The sequence below is a fragment of the Jaculus jaculus genome, chromosome X (assembly GCF_020740685.1).
Source record: "Jaculus jaculus isolate mJacJac1 chromosome X, mJacJac1.mat.Y.cur, whole genome shotgun sequence".
In the NCBI taxonomy this organism is placed as follows: domain Eukaryota; kingdom Metazoa; phylum Chordata; class Mammalia; order Rodentia; family Dipodidae; genus Jaculus; species Jaculus jaculus.
In genome coordinates this window covers 3346481-3367114 of record NC_059125.1, presented here as the reverse complement: position 1 = coordinate 3367114, position 20634 = coordinate 3346481, and the positions used below count along the sequence as shown (strand labels likewise).

Here is a 20634-nt window from a genome sequence, read left to right as displayed (position 1 = left end):
ACATGATCTAAAGGCAAAAAACTAGAGCTGCTGGGTCAGCTCCTACCCTCACTTGTTCAGACTGCGATGGATGAAGAGCTGCTCACTTCAGTTTCTTGCCAAATGGAATCTTACGACAGCTGCTCAAGACATGGCTTCCAGCAGAGATGATGATTTGAGAAAAGGGAGTGGGACTACTTGTGGACTTTTGTGACCTAGTCTCTAGGTTACACCTCATGACTTCTGTTTATTCCATTCACTAGAATGGGGTCACTAAATCTAGTCTACATGCAACCATCCTCTCTAGGGGATGGTCCCTGTATCAGACTCTACAGAGTATTGGCCATCTGACTTTCAGAACTCTGCAAGGTTAGGCAAAGGAGGTGCCATCTGTTACTCCCATTTCACACATGGAAAAACTGAGGTTCAGATAAACCAAAGGAGTTACTGAAGTTATAGCATAGATCTTCCAAGTTCAGGACTATACATTGACATCCTGGGCCCGTATCCATGATATGGGGTCACATTCAGAGGAATTCAGTAAGAGAAATGAACAGGAAACACCAGGCCACAGAGTACACAAAGCCAGTTTACAGCGGTGCTAGTCAAGAGACAGCTTGCCAGTACCCCCTTTCCTAGACTTCCTGCAGGTGGGAAGTGGGTAAAAGAGGTAATAGGTGAGAAGGGAACACTCAGCCGAATAGAGGTCACTGCCTGCCCCCGCAGCTGGCAGGGCAAGGGCAAAGAACTGGCACTGTGAACGAGGATCAGATTATTAATAAGTATATGAACCTATGTCTTTTTCATTACCCAATTTGGCCTGTTTGCTCCCGCAAGTGCTATTATGACTGCCATCTGAAATGACTGAAAAGTTAGGAGACAGACCTACTACTCTGAGATGGATGTATGAAGCACTGGGAGACAAATACTTTTTTTTTTTTTTTGGTTTTTCAAGGTAGGGTCTCGCTCTAGCCAAGGCTGGAATACATTGTTTTTAAAAATATTTATTTATTTGAGAGACAGAGGCAGGTGTGTGTGTGAAAGAGAGGGCGGGGGGAGATTGAGAGAATGAATGGGCACGCTAGGGCCTCTAGCCACTGCAAATGACTTCCAGATGCATGTGTCACCTTGTGCATCGGGCTTACATGGGTATTAGGGAATCGAGCCTGACTCCTTAGGCTTCTACTAAGCCATCTCTCTAGCCCTACATTTTTGTTATGATGACACCTCTTGAGTCTCACAGGTTCAACATGTTAGTTCCATATGGAAATGCAGGCACCTTCCAGCTCTAAAACCTTGTCATTTCTAAATGTAAATTAGTATTTATTTAGTTAACAAATACTTTGGTTTGACTTGCTATGATCTAGACACCATAACACTTTATAAGTCTTAACCCAGTTAATCTATAAAACTTTATGAGGTAAATACTATGAGCATTTCTATCTAACTTAGGAAAACCCTGGGGTGTATAGACAGTAAATGTATCTAAGGTTACAAGTGGTTGAGCCAAGAATTGAAACCTGCTCATCCTTGAATCAAGGATGTTTATAGCTACAGAACAGAATAAAATTCTTGTCCTAGGTTCATTTGTACCATCTATGCAAGAGGGATGAAAACATACATGCACACAAAAGTTCATCTATGAATGATCATGAAAGAGCCTACTTCATTCATACCATGGAATATTACTCAGCTGAAGAGGAACAAAGGCCTGATATGTGCTATAGATGATCCTTGAAAACGTAACATTAAGTGAAGGAAGCTAAATGTAAAAAAAAAAAAAAAACATATTATAGCATCCCATGCATTTGAGATAACCTAAATATGAAAATCTATACACATAGAAAGTTGATCAATGCTGCCTAGCACTGGAACAGGGGTTGGTTGACTACAACGGGGACAGTAGTATCTTTTGGGGGGTGATAGAAATGTTCAAACATGTGGGGACAGAAATGTTTAAAAATATGGTTTCAAGATATGGCAAATTTACCAGAAAACATTGAATTGTACATATCAAATAGGTAACTTACATGATTACATCTAAGTTATACCTCAACAAAGCTGCTTAAACTACCACAAGAAGAAGAAAAGAAGGAGGAAGCAGGATGTATAAGAGAAAAAGGGAGAAGGAAGAGCAGGCTGGAGGTTCAATGGTAGAGCACTTGCCTAGCATGCACAAAGTTCTGGGTTCTGTCCCCAGCACTGCCAATTTTTTTGTCCTCTTGTAATTCTGTATAGCAAAACTCCTTCACAAGAACACAGAAGGGGAGGATCCAGGCCAAATAATGCATGAAGCCTTTGGGTCTCCTGCTAAGACGCAGTGTCAGAATACCCACGAGGAAAAGTCCCATTATTATCCACCAGATCCAGAGTTCTGTACCAACCAGCTGAGACTTCTTTACAGAGTTGCTCTGTTTTGCAAAGAGTAATTACATGCAGGAGAATTTTCTAACCAAAATGAGACCCCTTCTTTATTATCCCCCAAACACCCCTGCACTACTTTGCAATGCAAAATTCATGCCTCTTTAAGCCAATTACTTGGAAAATGTAATATGTGATAATGAATTATACATGTTTTCTTTGTGATTTCTTTTTCTCCTCAGGGATGCTAATTATGAGATAAATAGTTGGAGGTTTTATGTTTTTGAAATAATTCCTTGTCATATCAGAGCCCCGTCTTGCCACATACTTCCAAGCTAATTGGTAGCTTCTGAAGAGGAAGATATGTCATTTTAAATTAGGGTTGTAAAATGCTAAGAGTGAAAAAAGGGCCAGTTCTACATAAATTTTCATGTATGCATATGTGTATCCTATATATTTATGCCAGAAACAATAAATGAGTACTCAACATACTCTTTACTGTGTAGAAGATTCTGATGGAGCCCTGGCATGTTACTGTCCCACTTTGAGACACATGGACCTCCCCTATCCATACAACTAAGAAGGAATTTTTGATGCATTAAAATTCCCTTTTAGTGGGGAGCATGTCTCCACTGTGGGTGACCAGGGGCTAAACATATAATAATAAATTCTTTTATTGAAGAAATGTCTTTTAAAATTGAGAGATTATTCACTAGACATAAGGCCCAGTGTGTCCCACTCTACAGCTTTGGTTACTTCAGGAACAGAGAACAGTCATCTGCCACTTACAGCTTATTGCAGAGCTATAAGATTATGAGAGCTCTTTCATAGTTCTATCAAGTAAGACCTTGGTGAGCTTTATGTTACTTCTTAGCGAACCACAAACCTTTACTTATTAAAAATCAGCACTTTCTTCCAAGGATCAAAGTTGTGGCTACAGTTGCTTTTAAGAAGGAATTTAGAAAAGCCACAGGTAGCTTTTGAGCAGCCTTCTACCTATTGGACTGGTAAATGGAAAACCAGCTGGCAATTTCATATCACCCCTTGAATCCAGTTCCTGTCAACAATCAGATTGTTCTGTCACTGGCATGTGGACAACAAAATGTAGTTCATCAATCACACATAAAATGCCCTATTTTTTCCCTCAGAAATATAATATCAAAATACACAGTTCCAGAATTCACTAAGGTAGCAAGCTATATTTATGATACACCAATAAAATGTCCTAATAAGTATACAGAATTACTCATGATTTTGACTCATGAGCTACCAACTGCAAAGACATGCTACCCTTTTTGTGACTAGATACGATTCCTTAGGAAACCTCAGTGGAGGCCATTGCCTACCCAACTCCTGAGAGCCCAAGAAGAAAATAGGGCAATCTTGGTTCTACAAGTAGTATGGTAGGTAATTTGAATGGATGTTCCCCCAATAGACTCAGGAGTTATGTTCAATGTTGTAACTTATTGCCAGCTGCCTGGCTGGAGGAGGTGTCACTGTGGGTGCATCCTAGTGTCCACCTGTAAGGTATGTTTGGGGGTGGATCTGAATCCCAGCATAAGGTATGCACATTGCTTGAACTCTGCCTGGATTCCTGGAGTGTGTGTGCTTGTGGCTTTTCTCTCTGTGTGGATATGTGTCAAGGGGGCCAACTTTTTTGGCCATTATGGAACTTCCCCTGAATCTGTAAGCTTCAAATAAATCCCATTCCTCCCATAAACTGTGTCTGGTTTGGAGGCTCATCCCAGCAGTGAAAAGCTGACTACTACAAGTAGTTAGCAAAGTAAATCACTATGACAACATTAAAACACCTTGTTTGGGGACAATGCATCACCCACATTAAGTATCAACTGCTATTCTGTGCTGAGATCACACCCAATAAGTAACTCTTTAACGCCCACAGCTTATGAAGAAAGCTTAGCTCCAAAATGGCCACTACATGCCCAGCTCTGCTTACCTGCAAAGGTCTCTGTGCATGGGTTAATTCCTGCAAGACGTTTTGAGGTTCCAAAATCAGAGATTTTCACCACTCCACTGTAGGTATTTACCAGAACATTATCACCCTTTTCAAAAAGAACAGCATTAAGTGCCTAAAGACAGATTTAAACAAACTAGCCCCCCCCCCAGAGTATGGGACCCTGAGAAACTATATTAAGGAAGAGTGGATTGAGCACAGTCGTGGGGGGGGGGTGTTGTCCTATTAAATCATCTTCTGTGAACAGATCACTGATCCACACTACAATGATAGCTGTTGGGGCCTAGTATTAGGAAAACACTGAGGTTAGGGAGATAGTGTGGTAGGTAAAGTTCTTGCTTTGCAATCATGAAGATCTAAATTCAATCCCTAGCACCCATGTAAAAAATGTCAGGCACGGTGGCATGCACCTGTAGTCCTCACACTGGGAAGGCAGACATAGGAGGATTCCTAGAGCTCACTGGCCTGATGAGCTCTAAGCCTGAAAAAATGTGGACAGTATTCCTGAGGATGATAATAAAGGTTACCCTCTGGCTTCAATACACACACACACACACACACACACACACACACACACACACACACTTCTCCTTGCACATATCTCACAGCCACATTTATAACAACTCAGTAACTTGGAGAAGCCAGAAGCTTGTACCTTTATGTCCCTGTGCACTATCTGGTTCTCATGGAGATACTTCAGGCCTTCCAGAATCTGTTTGGTATAAAACTTGATAGTAGGCTCCTTCATTGGTCCCCATTTGGATCGCAAAAGAGCAGAAAGGCTTCCTGGAAAGGGACACAGTAAAAGAAACTCACTAGGATGACAGATTCAATTGGAAGAGGTTAGGAAAGGAAAACAAAGTGTTGTTCCTAATCTGACATTGTATTCAGACAAAAAAATCATTAAATAAAATATAATCAAGTGCTTACTGGGCTCTTGCTCACTGCCAGGTACTTTATAAGGGTTGTTATGTGCATTATCTCATTAAACCCATGCAATTCACTGATATATTATTATTCCAATAATTTTATTCCAATGATTAATCATTACTCCAATGTTACAATTTGTTTAAATAAGCAGAAAACCTAGAGATCACACAACTTATAAGTTGACTAGTCATCTCTGGATGCAAGGAACTCTTACCTCTCATATTCTATTGCCTGTACATGAGATTTGGTGGATAAAACTTTATCATCCATATGTTATTTTCCAATGTAATGTTTAGAACCTGTGTCCAGTCTTCTCTACCCTTTCACAAACCACCTCTAAACAAGATTGAGGCTCTGCTCTCTTCAACTCTGTCTCCATTGCTGGCTGGCTCTCAGTAGATGGTCATTGGGTACTTGTGGGCTGAATAAACATGTCAGAAATAAACTGCTTATGTGACATATGCAAAGTCTGTAGCCAGCTCTAATAAGAAACCAATGTTTTCTGATTTCTAAAAGGTCTGTCATTTTTAAAAATGGCAATAAAATTAGTGATGTCTACATTGGATTTTCATGTGTGAGTTTCAAAATGTGATACCAGAAGATAGCAACTGCTTACCTCCAGGCACCTGCTCCATGAATATCTTAATGTACCCATTCTCTGAAACAGAGCCCAAGTACTGAACAATATTGCGGTGCTTGAGGTATTTGTGCAGGGCTATCTCCTCATGCAGAGGCTGAGAGTACCTATTGCAGAAAAAAAGCCAGCGTCACCCGCTAAATTCTAAATCTCAGGAGCTTTAGTCCCTCATGGCACCTTATCAGTACCCACTCTACTGCTAACCATCCCTTCCGACAACTCTCTCAGCTTCTTCCACATTCTTAAGTTTCCCATCTGTGAAAAGGGGGATAGAGGCTGAGAATACCTAATGCACAAATGCTACAAAATCCAGAACTTTTACTTTTGAGTGTCAACATGACACCATAAGTAGAAAATTCCACACCTGACCTTGCAAGATGATCACTGTTGAAACACAGGTACAATGAAGCATTGTATAAAATTACCTGCAGCCAATATATGCAAGGTATGTAAGAATTCTTTTTTTAAAAAATCCTTATTTTGAGAAAGACAGAGAGCGAGCGAGCAAGCGAGCATGAGAAAGCAAGACAGAGAATTGGCGCGCCAGGGCCTCAGCCACTGAAATGGAACTCCAGACGCTTGCGCCACCTAGTGGGCATGTGCGACCTTGCGCTTGCCTCACCTTTGTGCGTCTGGCTTACGTGGGATCTGGAGAGTCGAACATGGGTCCTTAGGCTTCGCAGGCAAGCGCCTTAACCACTAAGCCATGTCTCCAGCCCAGGTACGTAAGAATTCTAAATGAATTTACTTTTAGCCTTTGGTTCCATACCCAACACACCTCATTATATATATGCATAACATTACAAAACCTGAAAAGATGCCCTTATCTGAAACATTTCTGGTTGTAAGCAGTTCAGATAAGGAATAGTCAACCTGTAATAATACAACCATGTGTGCTTCTTGTGCCCAAAATTCTTTAAAATTTTTCAGGCACTGATGGAGTACCTGCTAAGTGGTAAGTATTCAATTAAAGAATGTTATTGCTACTATCAATACTGCTAGGACCTAGGCAATCAATTTTTCACATTTATCAACAATCGTTCTATCAGGTTGTGGTCTCAGCAGCCTCTAGTGTCCTCTAAGCTGTCTTCTAGTTTCACTGTACAGACTCATCCCAGATCTAATGAGCTTTCCAGGCTCAGCTTCTGGACTTTAGTTCATTTCCCACCTCTGGCGGTTCCTTATTTTAATGTACACATTCAACTATAAGCCGTGTCATTTTCCTCTATAAATTCCACATAAGAACATGTTGTTTAACATGGCACACAAGGACCTTCAAAATCATACCAGATGACCTTTTTGAATGTGTATCTCAAAAAACCTTTACTGGCCTGCATTCTACATTCAAGTCATATTGGAAATTAGTTGTTCTCTGAATATATTTTGTTTCTTAACAGCTGTTGTCCTCTCAAATAGTCTTCTTTTACTGCCAAACAAAGCCCTACTTATCCCTCAATGACCAGCTCAAAGATGACTCATTGTCTCAGTTTCCACAATTCACCTAGGGAAAGTCAGTTCTCAACTCTGTGTTCTAAAATCACTGTATACCTTTCTATCATAGCACTTGTCACTTTTAACTCATAATCACAGTATCCACATTCCTCAAAAAAGTGGTAGCACCTTAGACTCACAATAGCATTCTAGTCACATCTTAGTCCCCAGCACCTGCCCAGAATCACATGCTCAATAATCATGAATTCAGCCTTTCCCCAGCATGCCCAATCATCATGAATTTGGCCTGTAAACTTAGGGAGTTGGGGCAAAATGGTTCCTCAGGCTCACTGTAACTCTAAAAAGCCAAGAACTTCTATGAACAATGAAAAGTTGGATCAGTTAGTACTGTAAGTAGAGATATATGTCAAGAATGCCCCCAAATCTATGCAAGTTCAACATGTTCTCTGTCCTGAGAAGATGAGATAGAACACTGAATAAGGCACTCAAGAGAACTGGATCCTCATCTTGTTTCTGTATGTCCTTGAGAAATCAATCTTCCTCAACGTTTGTTTTCATATTGGTAACATGAAGAAATTGGAATTTCTTCTTATTCACAATATCAGTGCTATGCCACTAAAAATGAATGAGTGAGTCAATGAATAGGTCGTTATATAGTTGTTAGAAACCATGTGCAACCAGCCCATCTTATTCAGTGAGCATCTAGATATACTCATCCATCAATACTCAGTGCTAGAGACAACACTGAAGATGTGGCAGATATGCCTGTGGTCCATGGACAATTATTTCCTATGGCATGTAAATGCTTATCTATATAGCTTCTCTACAGGATTAATCAACAATAAACACTTTATGCTTTTGTTTAGTTTTAGATGAGATATGAATTTAAAAAAGAAGTGGCTATTTAATAAGACTTAAAAATGAAAATACTGATGGTAGCAAAATGGTCCCAAATCTATGGGTGAGGTTGAAGGGCACAGCATTAACCAAAGTTTGTACTGCAAAACTCTGATTTTTTAAATGTATATGATTTCTGTTATGACAGATCCAAACAAATTATAGCCATTTTCAATTGTTACAATGTGAATTTAAAAGCACTCAGTCAAGGCTGGAGATGTAGCTCAGTGGTAGAGTGCTTGCCTAGCATGCTCGAGGACCTGGGTTCTATCCCCAGCACTGAAAAAAAAAGAGAAAAAAATTGCTCAGTCACATTTTTAAATATTTGCAAACAGCTACATGAAAATGTAAAACTTCAAACAACTGATGAGTGGAAATACAATCTTATTTTGAAATATGATCCTTTGTAATCCATAAACCTCTAAATAGCTTGATTCTGTATTTACAATATACAGAAAACAAAAGCATATCACTCTTATAGTAAGAAAATTACAAGTTTTGTGACATTAAGTGGCTATATATATTTCATTCTGTTAACACATATTAAATCCCTAATTCCTCTGTATCATCAGTGGCTGGCTTAGGATGAGGGGTAAAATAGCAAATACCGAAAACAGAAGGTAGTCCCAACTTGCCTGATATCTCTCTCAGGTATTTCTTTGATGGCTATTCGCACTTGATTACTTAGATCGCGGCCAGCATACACAATTCCATAGGAGCCTTTGCCCAAGACAATTCTTTTGCCATTTGCATCATGGTCATACTCATACTAAACAAGGTTAAACAACAGAACAAAAAAAAAACCACATAATTTTATTGGAAAACTCAAAAATTGCCCAGTAATCTCTTAAAACTTTATAAAAATTACCTGAGCAAGACAGAGTTCTTAGGTTATGTATTTTTCACTTACTGCTGAACCTAAGTTCTTCATGTATTTATAGTATATACTTATGAAATGAAGTACAAGAAAGTAAAAAAATATATATATGGCTCACCTGTGAATTACCTGGCTCACCATTTGGAGATTTTTCATCAGTTTAATAATGTAACTTAAAGCTATTTTTAAGCATGCTAAGTACCACATATAGGTGTCTTTCTGCATGATCTCTTATCAGCTGGTCAGGAAACAAATCTCTTTCAATAGCCCAGGAAAGAACTAAAGGTCAATTGAAGTTAACATTGTCTGAATATAGAGTATACATACATGCTGGGTGTCCCCCCTCTTTTGGTCATGTTGATCTAATACAAACTGCAAAAATATAACACATATTTAGTATTTCTAGTTTATTCCCCTAATTTTATCATCAAAGCTATTACAGCCCAACCAGGTGTGGTGGTACATGTCTGTGATCTCAGCAAACAGGAGGTTGAGGCAGGAGGATCATGAGTTGGAGGCCAGCCTGGGATAGAGAGATAATATCTAAAAAAACAAAGACAAACATAAAAGCTATTATACATAGTTGTACTTGATTCATGTAAATTATTTTTTAAAAAAACATTATTGTATTCCAAATAACACTTATTTAAAGCAGAGAAAAAGCAATGGATATTTCTTACATTTAGCCCACACCACTGTATTTACATACAGAAGCAAGGATTTTTTACATAGAAGAGAGTTCTCACATGCCCCTTCTTATCTCCTTCTAACGATGCTCATAACAATTAAGGTACAATTAAAATGACTAAAGGGTCTCCATAACCATCTGATTTAACTAGAAATCAGTCTTCTCCATGAAAGACTTTTATCTTACACCCTTCTTCGTTCCCCACATCTGTTACCTTCAAAGGGCATCACTCAGTTCACTTCTACAGCAAACTTTGATGCCAAGCTAATAACTTTAGTATCTGCTCAATTATTAGAATGAATTCCTTTGATACTTGCTGAAGAAAACTTCAAGGAATTCTTTACAGTCTTACTTTAAAGTATAATAAATCTCATTAAATTGTAATCATTAGAAGAATCTAAATTAGTGGTAAATCTGAATAATTATTCAAGATTTAAACATAAATTGGTGGGCTGGAGAGATGGCTCAGCAGTTAAGTCACTTGCCTGCAAAGCCTAAGGACCTGAGTTCGATTCCCCAGTACCCACATAAAACCAGATACACAAGGTGGTCCATGTGTATGGAGTTCATTTGCAGTGGCTGGAGGTCCTGTTGTGCCCATTCTCTCTCTTTTTTTTTTCTCCCTCTTTCTTTGTCACACTCTCTGAAATAAATATTTTTGTTTTGTTTTGTTTGTTTTGTGGGTTTTTTTTTTTTTTGAGGTAGGGTCTCACTCTAGCCCAGGATGACCTGGAATTCACTATGGAGTCTCATGGTGGCCTTGAACTTATGGCAATCCTCCTACCTCTGCCTCCCGAGTGCTGGGATTAAAGGCATGCGTCACCACGCCCAGCTTGAAATAAATATTTTAAAACAAAGTGGTGTAGTAATTGTACAGTACAATTATGCTGTCCAAAAGAGATTATGAGAAATGATTTTAAAATGATTTAAATGTTATATTTAATATGTAATGTACAAGACCATGTAACTAAAGCCATTTTAGGTATAAATGCAAATGTCTGCTTCCAACTGAGGGACTCTCATAATACTATCAATTAACTTAGAAAACTCTCTTTCACAGGTTTTAGATAAAAGAACATTTTAGTGTGATCAATGGCCATTTTTTTTCTTAACATTCTGACTCACAGGATCCCAAGGTCCTGTTCTATAGACACATTTGAAGCTTAAGATTATGCTCTAAGAGCTATGAAGAGCATGGCTGACTTATTCAATAGCATTTTAAACTATATTCAATAGAAGATGTTTACATGAAATTGGGATATTTTCTCTAAGCATCAAAGTACACTGAATTACACTTTCCAAGTTCTAGACCTAGGTAACTCACCTCTAAGGTCTCTCCATCAGCCTCTCCCTCCAACTCCATTGTGCTGCCCGCTCCATTGTTTAGCATCTCTTTGACCAAAGAACAAAACCTAGAACAGCAAATGTCACAAAGTTGTTGCCCCTCAGAATCATTCTTGCTCCTTATCTTTAACTTTCCCTTATTACACTCATCTGTACGTAACCATAAACCAAGCTTCTCTAAGTTATGGAACAACCAATCAAATTACTTTGCAAGCAAAGACAGGAGGGAGGGAGGGAGGGAGGGGGGAGAGAGAGAATGGGTGCATCAAAGCATAGTGCCACTGCAAGTGAACTCCAGATGCATGTGCCACTTTGTGCATCTAGCATATGTGGGTACTGGGGAATCAAACCTGAGCCATAAGGCTTTGCAGGCAAGTATCTTAACCACTGAGAAGTCTCTCTAGTACCTCCTTAATTCATTCTTTTATTTGACATGTACTTTATGGTTGACCTAATCTAATTCAGATACCCACATGACACCTCAGTGCTCTCTGTATTTCCATGAAGTGGCTGGCCAGTTGATGCCTGAGCGCCTCTAACAACAAAGAACCTGTGACTCCCCAAATGCAGCAAATATGTAGAACTCAATAAGAAATGTTACCCTTGGGCTGGAGAGATGGCTTAGCGGTTAAGCGCTTGCCTGTGAAGCCTAAGGACCCCGGTTCGAGGCTCGGTTCCCCAGGTCCCACGTTAGCCAGATGCACAAGGGGGTGCACGCGTCTGGAGTTCGTTTGCAGAGGCTGGAAGCCCTGGCACGCCCATTCTCTCTCTCTTCCTCTATTTGTCTTTCTCTCTCTGTCTGTTGCTCTCAAATAAATAAATTAAAAAAAAAAACTTTAAAAAAAAAAAGTTACCCTTTCACTGAGATTAAGATTTCTTCTATGTGGGTTCCATCAACAGATTGCTTACAGTTAACCCCTCTTTTTTTTTTTTTTTTTTTGCTTTTATTTATTTATTTTTTTTTTTTTGAGGTAGGGCCTCACTCTATCCCAGGCTGACCTGAAATTCACTACATAGTCCCAGGATGGACTCAAACTCAAAGCAATCCTCCTACCTCTGCCTTCCACGTCCTGGGATTATAGGTGTGCGCCACACCGGTTAACCCTTTGTTTTGCATAAGTACCATAATTTTTTTTTATCCATTTATCAGTTGATGAACATTTGGGTTGTTTTCACTTTTTGCCTATTGTGAATAGTGCTTCCACAAACATGGAAATGCAGATGTTTCTTCGACAGACTGATTTCAATTGTAAGTAAAGTGGTCATACCACAGGCTGGCAAGAGGTGTCCACAGGTAAGGATAGAGAAATTGACCAATGGGTGGTGGCCTATTATAGATACAAAGGGGAAACAAATCTGAGTGTGGTGGTACACAACTTTAATCCAGCACTTAGGAGGCAGAGGTGGGACAATCCCTGCAGTTTGAAGCCAGAATGAAACTACAGAGTGATTCGAGGTCAGCCTGGGCTAGAACGAGACTCTACCTCAAAAAAGAAAGAAAGAAAGAAAGAAAGAAAGAAGGAAGGAAGGAAGGAAGGAAGGAAGGAAGGAAGGAAGGAAGGAAAGAAAGAAGGAAAGAAAGAAGAGGAAAAAGAAAAGGAGAAAGTAATGCTGGTGTATTATATATAATAAGGTCATAACTGGTAATAGTAATATACTATATATGTATACATAGTTATTTTGTTTTCTTGAAATAGGGCCCTCTGTAGCCCAGGCTGAGTTAGATATAAATAGATCAAGCGTGCCTGGAATTTGTACCAATCCTTCTGCCTCAGCCTTACAAAAGCTGGAATGACAGGAGTAAGCCACATTGGCTATGGGCTATACTGTATTTTTTTAAAATATTTTATTTATTTATTTGAGAGCGACAGAGACAGAGAGAAAGCTAGATAGAGGGAGAGAGAGAGAGAATGGGCGCGCCAGGGCTTCCAGCCTCTACAAACGAACTCCAGACGTGTGCGCCCCCTTGTGCATCTGGCTAACGTGGGACCTGGGGAACCGAGCCTCGAACTGGGGTCCTTAGGCTTCACAGGCGAGCGCTTAACCACTAAGCCATCTCTCCAGCCTGGTATACTGTATTTTTAAAAAGCTATTAGACAGAATTTTCAATGCTTTGTGCATTATACAATACATTTTGTGGTGGTTTGAATGTAGACTGTCCCATATAGACTCATGTGTTTGAATACTTAATCCCTAGCTGGTGAAGCTGTTTGAGAAGGTTGTAGAACCTTTAGAGGTAAAGCCTTGCTGGAGGAAGTAAGTCACTGGAGATGGGCTTTGAGGTGTTAAAGCACAGCCCCATTGGCACTCTCTATTTATTCCCTGCTGATGTGACTATGGGAAGCTGGCTGCCTGCTCCTGCCATGCTTTCTCCACCTTGATAGTTTTCCCTCGAAACAGTAAACTGAAAATACAACCTTCTCTTCCTTAAGCTGCTTCTGGTAGGGTATTTGGTCCTAATCATAAGAAAATAACTGATATGTGTATGTTGAAAGACAATATGGTACCCCATAAATATGTATATTTCTATGTATCAGTTAAAATTTTAAACTTAAAAAAGACAATTAATTCCTCCTCTATATAACAGCATCTGTTAAAAATATAAATACTTGGGACTGGTGAGATGACTCCATGGTTAAAAGTTCTTGATTGTGAGGCCTACCAACCTGGGTTCAATTCCCCAAGTATACATGTAAAGACAGAGTCACAAAGTAGTATATGCATCTGGAGTTCATTTACAGTGACAGGAATTTCTGGTATACCCATATTCATTCATTCTCTTTGCCTATAAATATATTAAATATTTCATTAAATATTTATTTATTTACTTGCAAGGAAAGAGAGAGAATAGGTATGCCAGGCCTTCAGCCTCTGCAAATGACTCCAGATACATGCATCACTTTGTGCATCTGGCTTTAGATGGGTACTTGGGATCAAACCCAGGATGTTAGGCTTTGCAGGCAAGTACCTTAACCTCTGGTCATCTCTCCAGCCCTAAATATTTCTAAAATGTAAAGACTTCTATCAAATCCCTGTAAGTTTTTCCTTTTTGCCCCCACCCCCACCGCAACTCACTTATAAATCATTGTAGGGGTGATACAATCACTGTTAAGATTAAAGCAACTTCCCCTCTCAAGCTGTAGGCAGTCAAATTCTCAGTGACATATAAGGTCTTATAGAAGTGAGGGCAAGGGAGAAATGCATATGATATCCATATCATTCTGCTGACACAGATTGAGCTTATATCTAGGATATCAACTATTCCCTATAAATGTTTCTCACAAATGCTGAGACACAGGCCCCTTTCAAACTTTCTGTAGTTCCTATTTGCATACAAATGATCTTGACCTAGTAGACAATTTTTTTTTCCAGAATTCTCTGTTAAGATGGCAGGGAAAACCTGCATGAACTTCAGCATAATTTCCACAAAATGCTATAATGTTCATTTTATCTAATTCATCCTTCTTTTCTTCTTTTAATACTTGAACTCTGGGAAGCCCAATAATCACTCTTGTTAGGAGATACATGATACACACACACTAGAATAAAATTTAAAAGATATTATTAACTGTTGCTAAGCATATGGGGCAACCAGATCTCTCATATGTTGCTAGTGGAGTATAAATTCATAAGACTACTTTGGAAAGATATTGAAAGTATCAACCAAGGATTAATATAAACCTCGCCTATAATAGAGTAATCTACTTCGAAGGTACATACTCAACAGAAATCAATGTGTATGTTCACCAAAAGGCACGTGCAAGACTGTTTGTAGCAGTTTCATTCATCACAGCTCTAAAGCGGAAATGATCCAAATGTTCATTAATAGGAGAACAAATAAACTGTTACAAGTAAAAAGGATGAACACATACAAACAGCATGGCTGAACTCTCATGGCTATTGTTTTAAGGGAAAGAAGTGAAGAACAAAAGAACTATTTAATTCTACTTATTTGAAGGCCAAGAATAGGCAGAAATAATTGAAATCAAAGTAATTAACACTAAAGGGGGACTGATAGCTGGTATAAGGTACAAGGCATCTCCTGGGGTGCAGAACTGAGAGGTAAGTACACAGGGGTAGATATATGTAACAGTGTATCTTGGTATATACTTAAGGGTACTTTATACACTTTGCTTGCATGTATGGCACACCTCAATTAAAATGTATCAGGATATATGACATAAAGGTGCTGAATACTGAATGAGGATCAAAAAGGTAAACTTTTAATCAAAGGAAGTTCTGCCTAACATTTGGCAGCATTTTTCTTACTCTAAATTGCAGGTTGTGACTTAAGGGTTCAGTAGTCTGATATTTATTCTCATCCTTAAATATGTGGTGTTAATTGTCTGAACCACGTCGAGTTAAAATTTCCTCAAATTATATAATATTAAACACTAAAACTAGGAATAAAAGTAACCTCTTCACCCTAATAAATGCCACCTAAGAAAAACTAGCTGCTAAGATTATACTTAGGAAGAAACACTGGTTGCTTTCTTAAGACCAGGGACAAAGAGAAGAATGTTTATTCTTGCCATTTCTATTGCATGCTGTATGCAAGATGAGAGCCAGAATATTTATGAAAGAAAAAGAAGTAGGAGCATCTAGGTTGAAAATGAATAGCTAATGTTGTATTTGCAGATGACATGGTCTTATAAACAGAACAACCTCAGAAATTCAAATAAACTAATGAACAATGGGCTGGAGAGATAGCTTGGCATTTAAGCACTTGCCTGTGAAGCCTAAGGACCCCAGTTTGAGGCTCAATTCCCTAGGACCCACGTTAGCCAGATGCACAAGGGGGTGCATGCATCTAGAGCTTGTTTGCAGTGGCTGGAAGCCCTGGCACAACCATTCTCTCTTTCCCTCTCCCTCTTTCTCTGTCAAATATGTATTTATTTATTTATTTTAAAAATTTATTTAAAAAACCACTAATGAACAAGAGGTAGGAGGAGTACCATGAATTTGAGGCCAGCCTGAGACTACAGAGTGAGTCCCAAGTCAGCCTGGGCTAGAGGGAGACCCTACCTCACAAGCCCCCCCCCCCAAAAAAAAAACTAATGAACGAATTCAACAAAGTTGCAGGTTATAAAATCACTATACAAAGATCAAGTTTATTTTGAAATAAAACAAAGTTTCATTTACAATAGCATCAAAAAATTAAAATATTAAGGCAAATATATTTGGCAAAAGAGATAAAAGAGTTGTACACTGAAATAAACAGAAAGAATGTCATGCTAATAGATTGGAAGACAACCTGGTAATATGACAATGCTCCCCAAATTGATATGTATTTCCAACAAACTTCCTAACAAGATTCTATCTGCTGGGGAAGAGAGATAGGGAGAGGGTGGGGTGAAGGACGGAGAATCAACCCAAACTAATGATGTATAAAAACACCATAAGGAAATCTAATTCATTTCTTTTTTGTTTTTTGAGGTTGGGTCTCCCTCTAGCCCAAGCTGAACTTACTCTGTAGTCTGAGGTTGGCCTAGAACTCACAGCAATCCTCCTACCTTTAGCTCTTGAGTGCTGGGATTAAAGGCATGTGCCATTGTGGTGGTTTGATTCAGGTGTCCCCCATAAACTTAGGTGTTCTGAATGCTAGATTCCCAGCTCATGGAGATTTGGGAATTAACGCCTCTTGGAGTGGGTGTGTGGGGGGCAGACTTATGAGTGTTATAGCCAGCCCCCTCTTGCTAGTGTTTGGCACACTCTCTTGTCCCTATTGTCCACCTTATGTTGGCCAGGGGGTGAAGTCCACCCTCTGCTCATGTTGTCATTTGCCCTGCCATCATGGAGCTTCCCCCTCGAGCCTATAAGCCAAAATAAACCTGTTTTTCCCACAAGGTGCTCTTGGTCAGGTGATTTCTACCAGCAAAGTGAACCTGACTGCAACAGCCACCATCCTGGTAAAGAAAATATAATATTTGATAAACTTATCAAAGCTTAAATAGTAAAAGAAGCAACTGCCACTAGAATTAGATGGTAAGGCCTATTGTTAAAAATGTCCAACATCTTGGTCACAAGTTGGAACTGAACTACAGGCTTCTTCCCTACTAGCTAGCCATCATTGTGGCAGAAAGAATGTGAGAGTCAAAGTATGGGGGGGGTTGGTGTGAAATGATGACTTACGGATATGACATGGATATTTTACTCTTGAACTCAGAGCAGGTGTGATTACCTTCACAGGATCAGCTAAGTTTGGGTCTTCCAACATCCTGTCATAAAAGGTGGAGAGGCTCATGGAGGTTGAAGGGGGAGGGAGAGACATTTTTCAGTGGTATAGCCACTGGTAAGGTTCGTATGCATCTGTAAACAACTCTAATGAAACTCATTATGTCACAAAAATTTTTAAAAAACATGAAAGTAAAAAAAAAAAATTCTAACTGCCTTTTGTGTGTTTTATATGTGTGCAGGTGCAATGTGGAAGCCAAAGGTTGACAAGTGTCTTCCTCAATCATGTTCCACCTTATTTTTTGAAACAGGTTCCTGCACTGAACCTGAAGTTCACTGCTTTGGCTAGGCTAGCTGGTCAGCAAGCCCTAAGAACTCTCTTGTTTCCACTCTCTCAGCACTGAGATTACAAGCATGAACCACTGCGCACAGTGCTTTTGTTTTGTTGTTGTTAATGTGGGTGCTGGGATCTGAACTCAGATCCTCATGCTTGCACAGCAAGTATTTTGCTAACTGAGCCATCTTTGCTAGTCCCCAGCTGCTGCTGCTTTTTTTTGTTTGTTTGTTTTTTTGTTTTTGTTTTTCAATATGGTCTCACTCTAGCTCAGACTGACCTGGAATTCACTATGGAGTCTCAGGGTGGCCTCGAACTCACAGCGTTCCTCCTACCTCTGCCTCCCGGGTGCTGAGATTAGAGGCTTGTGCCACCACGCCCAGCACTGCTGCCTTTTCTCACCAACTGACCAGTGGATCCTAAAATTCACAGGGAAGTCTAAATACCCATAATGATCAAAATAATCTTGAAATACATGAACAAAAGGTGAAGACTTACATTTTCTAATTTTGTAACTTTCTCCAAACTATAGTAATCAAGTGTGGTACTTAAAAAAGGGTAGACTCATAGATTGCAAAAGGGTAGACGTACAGATTGATGGAGTAGAACTGAGAATCCAGAACGAAGTTCAAATTTATGGTCAACTGATTTTACAAAGGTGTTAAGTCCATTCAATGGGAAGAATGATTTTCAACAAATGATGTTGAGGCAATCACATATCTCCTTACAAAAGTACAATTTTAGGCCCCCATTTTATATTAATTATTTTATATGATTTAAAATTTAACATAAACATAAATATATGAGCTAAATCACAAAACTCCTAGAAGAAAGCATAAGAAACATAGACCATCTTGGGTTAATCAAAGCCTTCTTTTTTTCATTTTTATTTATTTATTTCAGAGCAACAGACAGAGAGCGAAAGAGGCAGAGAGAGAGAGAGAGAGAATGGGCGTGCCAGGGCCTCCAGCCACTGAAAACGAACTACAGATGTGTGCGCCCCTGTGCATCTGGCTAACGTGCGTCCTGGGGAATCGAGTCTCAAATGGGGGTCCTTAGGCTTCATAGGCAAGCTCTTAACCACTAAGCCACCTCTCCAGCCCCAAAGCCTTCTTTAATATGACCCAAAAGGATGAATGACAAAAGAAAATCACCTTATTTCATTAATGTTAAAAAACTTCTGATTGAATGAAAAGACAATTTCGGAATGGGAGAAAGTATTAGTAAATTGCTCTGATATGGGATTTGTATGGAGAATTTATAAAGAATTATTAAAACTGGACAATAAAAAGACCAATAGCTGAATTAAAATTGGGCAAACTGGGCTAGGGAGATAGCTCAGAGGTAAAGTGCTTGCCTTCCATCCACGAGTACCTGAGTGTGATAATCAGTACCCACATCAAATGTCAGACACAGTTGTGCACATCTAAAATCATAGCACTTGGGAGGTAGAGCCAGAACGATACCTGGGGCTAATGACCAGCCAGTCTAACCTAATTGTGAGTTCTAGGCCAATGAGAAACCCTGTTTCAAAGGAGGTAGATGGCACTCATGTGGACTGGCCTCTGGCCTCCACACATACATGTACTGGGCACCTGTACACATATGTAAGTAAACACACATTTACACATGCAAATAAGCAACTGGCAACTATCACTTTCACCAGATGATCCAAGTTAACAACAACAGGAATGACACAAAGATATTGAGTGTTCCTAGATATGAGGCGCTGAGAAACATGTACTATCATTTTTGTGATGTTCCTGCCCAAATTATGTAAGACAAGTATACTTGGAGACAGCAAACAAACCTAAATCAAAGAACTACGCATAATACATTCTCTGTACTCTGAAAGTATTAAGAACACCAAAGATTGATGATGGCATCCTCAAGATGAAAGGCAACTGTGAGACAGAGATGACAACTAAAGGCAACATGTGATCCTGGATTTGACTGTGACACAAAGGGTAAAAAAAAATCTTGTTTTGCTATAAAGGATTTAGGGGAACAAAAGTAAACTTTAGATATGGTTTGTAGATTATAGTACCACATCAATCATAATTCTTGGTTAGGTAACTACAATAATTACATAAGCAACATCCCTTGTTTTTAGGGAACACAATGAAGTCCTCAGAGGTAATGCAACATTATGGGCACAGCGTACTTTTTAAAAAAAAAATATTTATTTATTTATTTGAGAGCGACAGACACAGAGAGAAAGACAGATAGAGGGAGAGAGAGAATGGGTGCGCCAGGGCTTCCAGCCTCTGCAAACGAACTCCAGACGCGTGCGCCCCCTTGTGCATCTGGCTAACGTGGGACCTGGGGAACCGAGCCTCGAACCGGGGTCCTTAGGCTTCACAGGCAAGCGCTTAACTGCTAAGCCATCTCTCCAGCCCCAGCGTACTTTTTTTTGAAGCAGGGTTTTACTCTAGCCCAGGCTGACCTGGAACTCACTCTATAGCCCAGGTTAACCTTGAACTCCCTACCTCAGCTTCCTGGGTGCTAGGACTAAGGTGTGTACCATCATGCCCACCTCAGTGTATTTCTAATTAAAAAAAATACACATATAAAAGCAACATAAAAGGAGGAAGCAAAGGGTTAGTACTTGGAAATAAATGGTAAAATCTTCATGGAAATTCTTAGCACTTTTTTGAGAGACTTTTCTATAGCTTGCAATACTTTCAAAATAGGAAGTACATTATTTTTAAGGTTTAGAGACTTTATTAGATTAAGAGAAGGAAAGAGCAGAAAGTACAGAAAGCCTCCACCATGAGTGAGGTGAGAGGGTAAGGCCCATGTAGGAGTAGATGGGCTGAGATGAGGGCATCTTACCAGAGCAGGGACGTGGATGGTTAGGAGAAATGAACACCCAAAAAGAGCAGAAGTGCATTTTTTAAAAATCAGACAATGGAGTCAGACAGACATTCCTTTAAAGAAGATACATATATGACTAATTCATGAAAATATGTTTAGAATCATTCAT

General features: G+C 39.4%; 1 protein-coding gene across 1 annotated transcript in view; it reads right to left on the bottom strand.

The window, feature by feature from the left end:
• Map3k15 (mitogen-activated protein kinase kinase kinase 15) overlaps positions 1 to 20634 on the bottom strand; it is a 147754-nt gene that overhangs the window by 17404 nt on the left and 109716 nt on the right. The window contains exons 15-19 of the mRNA XM_045140440.1: positions 11121 to 11208; positions 8867 to 9000; positions 5862 to 5989; positions 4971 to 5101; positions 4298 to 4403 (exon numbers count right to left, since the gene is read on the bottom strand). Of these exons, the coding sequence (XP_044996375.1) occupies positions 4298 to 4403; positions 4971 to 5101; positions 5862 to 5989; positions 8867 to 9000; positions 11121 to 11208 (587 nt within the window). The remainder of the gene's footprint in view (positions 1 to 4297; positions 4404 to 4970; positions 5102 to 5861; positions 5990 to 8866; positions 9001 to 11120; positions 11209 to 20634) is intronic.